At 38.0% G+C, this 6,900-nt stretch overlaps 1 protein-coding gene across 1 annotated transcript in view; it reads left to right on the top strand.

Moving 5' to 3' along the window:
- Positions 1-359: 359 nt before the first annotated feature.
- Positions 360-6,900, top strand: part of slc5a9 (solute carrier family 5 member 9) — a 56,539-nt gene continuing 49,998 nt past the window's right edge. Inside the window, exons 1-2 of the mRNA XM_062978321.1 lie at positions 360-507; positions 4,432-4,503. Of these exons, the coding sequence (XP_062834391.1) occupies positions 379-507; positions 4,432-4,503 (201 nt within the window). The 5' untranslated portion in view covers positions 360-378. The remainder of the gene's footprint in view (positions 508-4,431; positions 4,504-6,900) is intronic.

Raw genomic sequence — 6,900 nt, 5'->3', positions numbered from 1 at the left:
TATACCAATATATGCAAATACAAGTGTTCTAAAACCAAAACGAAAATCTGAAATATAAAACATTTCTTATCCCAAGCATTTCAGATAAAGGATACCTGTAAGCTAGACAGAGATAGTGATACAAGGGTGTCTAAATAGAGAAGACATGCAGTTGAGTTGAATATGACAATTGCTGCAGGTGCGGAATACTACTCTATATCATATATTCACAGAAATATCTCAAAGACTGAATGTTCTCAATGTGCCTGCTCCTTCATCAACTTTCTTTGTTACTTTCTCTAACTTGTTAATTATTATTAAAGGGAAGTAATGAAGAGGAACATATACCAAAGTCCACTGTGAGATAAAGAGGCAACAGCTAACACCTTTTCGGCAGTCATGAACCAAACACCAGCCACTGCTGAGCCACCCAGCAACAGGCCTGAAAGAAAGGCCATTGTCTTAGATGTTCCTGACATCATTGTTGTTGTTTCTTATTTCGCCTTTGTTCTTGCTGTTGGAATATGGGTAAGTCTCAGAAACAAGCAAATTTGGGAACTTGTTTTTTAAAACAAGCCACTTTACAATTTAGCGCTAATATCCCAATTTCCAAAGTTTAGAAATGTCATCTTTGGACATTCCCTGAGCCAACATGGGCACAGGACCTCATCACAGTAGAGCATGGCTCCACTTTCAATCCAGTTTCTGCCTCCTGCAGAATTCTGGAGCTTGAAGTTTAGGGAGGGGGTTTTAAACTGCTCAGCCAGAGAGGTACTTGGCCTCACTAAACTACAAGCTCCAGAACTGCAGGAGGTAGAAAACCAATTTAAAGTGGAGCCATGCTCTAGTGTGATGAGGCTGACAGATAATGTGGACTGGGGAAAGTAGCTTTTCCAAATTCTTCCTGTTAGATGACATTTCTCATTTGAATGCTTGAACAGAACTAGCTTTATATTTGAAATCCATGTTCTAGTTGGGAATGAATATCTTTTTGCTAATTTTTGGCTGCAATATATTTCATGAAGTAACCAGAAGTCTACTTCTGGTCTTTCCTTCTGGATTTTTGAGTCTAGTTTTGGGCTACTTTTAGTTTGGGGAGTGAAGGTCAGGCAGTATTTTTTAAAGCATATTTTCATTTTCATTTCTTTTCTTTTTTTAAATGTGGTGTTCAGGGACTTTGGAGGCTCCAATAGGAGTTTGGGTGAACATGTAGGCCTCAACCATGTTGTAGAATACATACTACATTGTATATGGATGCTCATTTCTATCCTGAATGGTAGCTACAGACAATATGAATTGAGTTTATAAACCCTACAGTAGGAAATGCCTCTTTTCCATTATATACTTGTTACTTTGGGAATATGAGTTGCATTTCCTACTCAGGGTCCTAAGGTTATTTATTCACCTAAATCTGTGTTTCCTGACAACCCTTCTTCTTCATCCCAGGGATACAAAAGATATTTAGGGTTGCCAAATATTACTAAAGTGGCCTTCCTCAGTAATAGTAGTAGTACTATTAGTGTCTGTGGTGTGAACATTGGATTATGACTATAAAGATCATGATTGAAATCTCCGCTTGGCCTTGGGAACCCCTGGTTGACTTTAGGCAAGTCACACTCTTAGTTTGAGAAGAGGACAGTGACCAACCCTGTCTGAACAAATCTTTCCAATAAAATATTGTTTTCTCCAGTTCATGGCACTGCAATTTTTTTTTTAATGACAAGCTGGAAAATGTCCAGAGAAGGGTGGCAAAATGGTAAAAAAAAATCTGGAAACCATGCCCTATGAGAAAGGGAACTGGATATGTATAATAATAATAACACATTGGGTGCCATGCCAAAAGATCTCAGCCGGCATTTGGAAACATTACAATCTGCCAACTGGAACACTCTGCCGCCTGAATTTCGTGCCCTGCGGGACTTATCAGGCTTCCGCAGGGCATGTAAGACACACCTGTTTCGGCAGGCTTTTGATCTCCGCTATTGCTGTTTTTAAATTGCTTAGATTTTAGCTGTTGTTGTAAGCCACTCCAAGCCCTGGGGGAGTGTTTTTAAGATTTTTTTTTGATTTTTTAAAAAGATATTTTAAAGATGTTTTTAAATTGTTAGATTTTAGCCTTTCTTGTAAGCCGCCCCGAGACCTAGGGGAGTGGTGGCATATACGTTTAAATAATAAATAAATAAATAAATAAATAAAAGGCCATCCTACTGGGATCTGCGCGCATCATCCGAAAATACATCACATAGTCCTAGACACTTGGGAAGTGTTTGACTTGTGATTTTGTGATACGAAATCCAGCATATCTATCTTGTTTGTCATACAATGTTGTTGTGTCAATAATAAAAACAACAACAACAACAACAATAACAAGAACTTTATGTCTTGTCCTTGTGGCTCAAGGCGGGTTACAACATTGCTAAAAACACACAATTGATCATCTAAGAACGTTCTACAAAATGCATATTTAAATATACAGTTTAGTCTGGGGAAGAGAAAACTGATAGCCACATTTAAATATTTGAAAGGATGTCACATTGAGGAGGGGATAGAGACAAGTGGTTTTCCCTGTCTCTGCACGCTGCCAGGACAGAGTTCAATGGAGCCCATCAAATGATGTAGGGCTGCTTCTGGCAGGGCTCCGTGCTGGCAGTATACAGAGATGGAGCCCTCAGGAGACAGGTGACTGCCTGACTCTTCATAGAAGAACCTAGGGGCAGCATGGAAGGAAGCCAGGGACAGTGGAGAAACATCGTGGGATGGCAGCCCACAATCCATGATGGTCAGGGGATGAAGCAGAATGCTAACTCATAGTTTCCTCCACTGTTCCCCAGTTTCTAGACCTCCATGTAATGAGGTCCTAAGACATGTAATAGTGGATTCAAACTACATGAAAAAAGATTCCACCTAAATTTTAGAAAGAACTTCCTGATGGTAAGAGCTATTTGATCGTGAAATACCTACTATGTGTTGTAGTAGAGTCTCCAGATGGTCCTCTGTTAAGAGTGCTGTGGTTGTGTGTTCCTGTATGGCAAGGTATTGGATGGGATGGTCCTTGTGTTCTCTCCCAACTCTAAGATTCTATGAAAACCCTGTGATAGGTTTGTCTTAGGATCACCATAAATAAAAATGGACATGAAGGCACACAACACACACATACATAGACACTAGCAAAATCTATGAATCCTGAAAATTATGGGAGTTGTAGTTCCAAATAACCCTTATACACTGCACTGATGTATAGCATACATACATATCTATGAGAACTGGTGTTCTGGATTGCACCAAGAGTTCATTGGTCTAATGCATGTTTCTTTCAGGATCTGCCATAGAAAGACAAAAAGCTAACAAATGCCTCATTACACATGGACAAATGCATGTTCACACATATAATGTTTACCTAGTATCTGATAAATCAACAGTATCTTGGCTCTAAATATGGAGTATGGTTTAAGCTGTTGTGACTTATAGTGTTTTGAAACATTATGTTCAATGAATTTATCCAGTGCATTTCAAAAGCCATCTAAGCTCAATGATATTACTGCAGTAATGAATTCTTTACATTTTGTATTTTGTGTCAGTCCTGAAGCTCCTATCAATCAAATTGACTCAGCTTTAAAGTCTTTAACTCCAGTTAGTTGCAGAAACAGGCTTTGAAACTTATTCCATGATGAAGAAAGGGGTGGTGAAAACAAATATGATGACCCTTCTTCAGAGTTCCTGCACTCCTTCCTCATTATAGGATAGTTGTAGTCGTTATAGAAAAGATATACTTTATTTTATACTTTATTTTGTATTGTCAGGTGAAAAATGTGTTTTCTGATAATCAGGAAATCCTATCAGGAACAGTAACAGATCAGCCAAAACTTTGTACAGTTTTCTCACAATATTTGAATGTCATGGTGTTTTACTGAAGAATTATGGTGTAGGGAAAATATACTATTTGTTCAACAACCCTGTTTTGTGCACAGAAATTTCACAGACACCATTATTGCAGCACTTTTCCTGTAAGTGATCCACTGCAGATAAGATCTTTCACGCAACATTCACTAGCCAGTGAAGATGTACTCCCTCTATCAAAGAGGGCTCAAGGGATTACCCATGAGAGTCTAAAAGTTCACTTTGGAGATCAAATCACCACATTAATGAAAAATATTGTGGGTGGAAGAGTGACAGACCAAAAATATACCACACAAAAAAACCTGCTTGTAACCCCAATCCCCCAAAAAATAAAATTTTGGCACCAACCTAAGAGAAAATTTCTAATTTGGATGATGACACTCAATTTTCTTTCAAAAGAGTTTTTTACCATAATTTTGATACAGGTGGAAACATATAACATGAAACATATCTCTATAAGCAGATTTTAGTTCCTCTATCCAAATATCCAAGCAAGTAGGGATTTCCCCCCTTTTCGTTTCACTGATTCATACTAACAATTTTTCTCCATTTCAGTCATCTATTCGAGCCAGTCGAGGAACAGTCGGGGGCTATTTCTTGGCTGGAAGATCCATGACATGGTGGCCTGTAAGTCTTTAGCATGATGAAAATAGCATTGTTGTTTTCCTACTTTTTTCCTCCAAAATTGTAACTCAGAGTGGCATACAATTCAAAAGAACACTGCAATTAATCATATAAAAGATACATATTAAAATAGAATTAAACTATTTATGGAGTTAAAACCATCCATGTTGCGTAAAGCAATAAAATGTAATTTAAAAAGATAAAATGCTCTTAAAGGACCTCATCCCATGTGGGGAGAGTGGAGGAAATTGTAATCTTTACCATAGAGTTTCGTTCCATTGTGTTTATAATTAAATGGATAATATATTCATGCACAATCAGGGCCGTAGCCAGAAAAAAATTTCGGGAGGGGTTTTGAAAATTTCGGGGGGGGGGGGGTTAACCCCTAGCACACACCCCTCCCCGCTACAAACCTGTCAATATCTGCTTGAGATAGTGCCTGGAGGGACTCTTAATGTTTTGTGTCTCATAGACTTAGAATGGGGATTTGGTTAACCAGTTAAAATTCATGAGTAAACCAGGTTTTTTTTATAACCTGAAAAATTTCAGAGGGGGGGCGGGTTGAACCCCTAAAACCGCCCCCTCGCTACAGGCCTGTGAACAATGTACTTTTGTCAATTTCTATAGTAATCCTCGATGTTCTGAGCTATCACATGAGTGAGTGCAGTCCCCACTTTCTTTCTTTTTAATAAAAAAAGAGAAAACCTTGGAATTGTGGAAGTCTAGAATCTAGATCTTAAAAAGGGGAAAATATAGCCACAGCAAACTGTTAATGTATTAAAATTGTGCAATTCCTGAACAATAAATTATTAAACAAATCACCATAAAAGTTTCACACAAGAGGATTAATGTCGAGAAAAGGATTATTGAGGCACATTTCTAGGCTGCACAAAGGAATGCCCACACTTCGATGTCACTACAAAGATCTAATATTGGAGAATATGGCACTTCCCATCCCACATTAAAATTAGTGCCTTTGGTCATTTATGTGCAAATTGGGACCTCTGAAGACCCCAAATCCTCTATTTTTACAATTTTTTTTAAAAAAAGTTTAAATATGGAGCCTTACAGGGAACCACTGGAAAAAGTCTTGCACCATATAAGAGGCTCCATGGGGATCTGTCTTTAAATTGTTTTTAAAGTGTGTAAAAATGGGACAGGAGTGGGTGGACCCTGCATCTGATGAGGTTCAAAAAGGAAAGTTAAAACAATACAGCATCCCTTAGCCCTTTTGTTCTGTTTTTAAACTTGCTTAAATAAAAAGGTTTGCCAATGGAAGGACAACAACAAAGTGTTCATTCTGGGCTTTCTAGGAAAGGTCTTCCAGAATCTGGGGGCAGCCACCAAGAAGGTTCTCTTTAATGTACAAAGTGTTACAATATCCAGACACAAGGGATCCAAGAAAGAAGAGAAACCACCTTTCATGCATTATACAATAAGTGTAGTTTCAACTCAGCTGCCTCTGTCTTCTCCTTGATTATAATTTTGTCCTACACTTGTAATTAATACTGAAATATAGTTATGTGTTATGAATCCTAAACAGCAACAGAATCCAACTTCTACATCAAAAGAGATATGTTTCCCTCCCCACTTGTAAGCCTATTTCCCCCTTTAGAATAACAGGATCATAGAACCATGCAGGAATAAACCACCTCAGAAAGATGCCCATCCAACCTATGTTTAAAGGAAAAATAACTTTTGTAGTCTAAATGTCATAATATATTTTGCTTTGGCTAGCCATAGAGGAATGATAAGAACTGAACACATGGCAGAGAGGTTTTATTTCCTACTGCTTATCTGTCCATGTCAGTCTTCCTCATGCTACAGAGATTTCACTGGAAGATGCTTAGTCATGTCTCGGTTTATTCCTCGTGTTGACTGCTATATGCTGACGCTCTATCTCTCTCCACCATCCATACACCCATCATGGTCTACAGAGTCTTGTATAAAACAGACAGCTAGTCTAATTTTTTCAGGAAATGTTGTTCAGTAGCCATGATATTATACTCAATTCCAACAAACTAAAAAAATCCAGATGGGGAGTGTTAACATTCATGCCTAATAACAAGGGGAAATGGGGTAAATAAGGTAGAGGTTGAGCATCCCCTACATTTATTTTTGTTTGTTTCTTTGTTCGTTCATTTGTTAATTTGTTTGTTACATATGTATGCCACCTTTGTCCCAGAGTGGGACCCAAGAGAGTTTCCAAAACATTGGTGGCTGAGATAGCAACACTTTTGCTTTCTGGTGAGTTTTTAGTGTATACAAACTTTGTTTCATGCACAAAGTCATTAGAAATATTGTTGAAAATGATCCTTCAAGCTATGTATATGATATATATGAAACAGATTAGTGTTGTGTTTAGACCCAGATCCCATTGTCAAGATATCACATTGCGTG

Source organism: Anolis carolinensis, chromosome 4 (assembly GCF_035594765.1).
Source record: "Anolis carolinensis isolate JA03-04 chromosome 4, rAnoCar3.1.pri, whole genome shotgun sequence".
Classification (NCBI taxonomy): Eukaryota; Metazoa; Chordata; class Lepidosauria; order Squamata; family Dactyloidae; genus Anolis; species Anolis carolinensis.
This window is presented reverse-complemented; position numbering and strand designations above follow the sequence as displayed.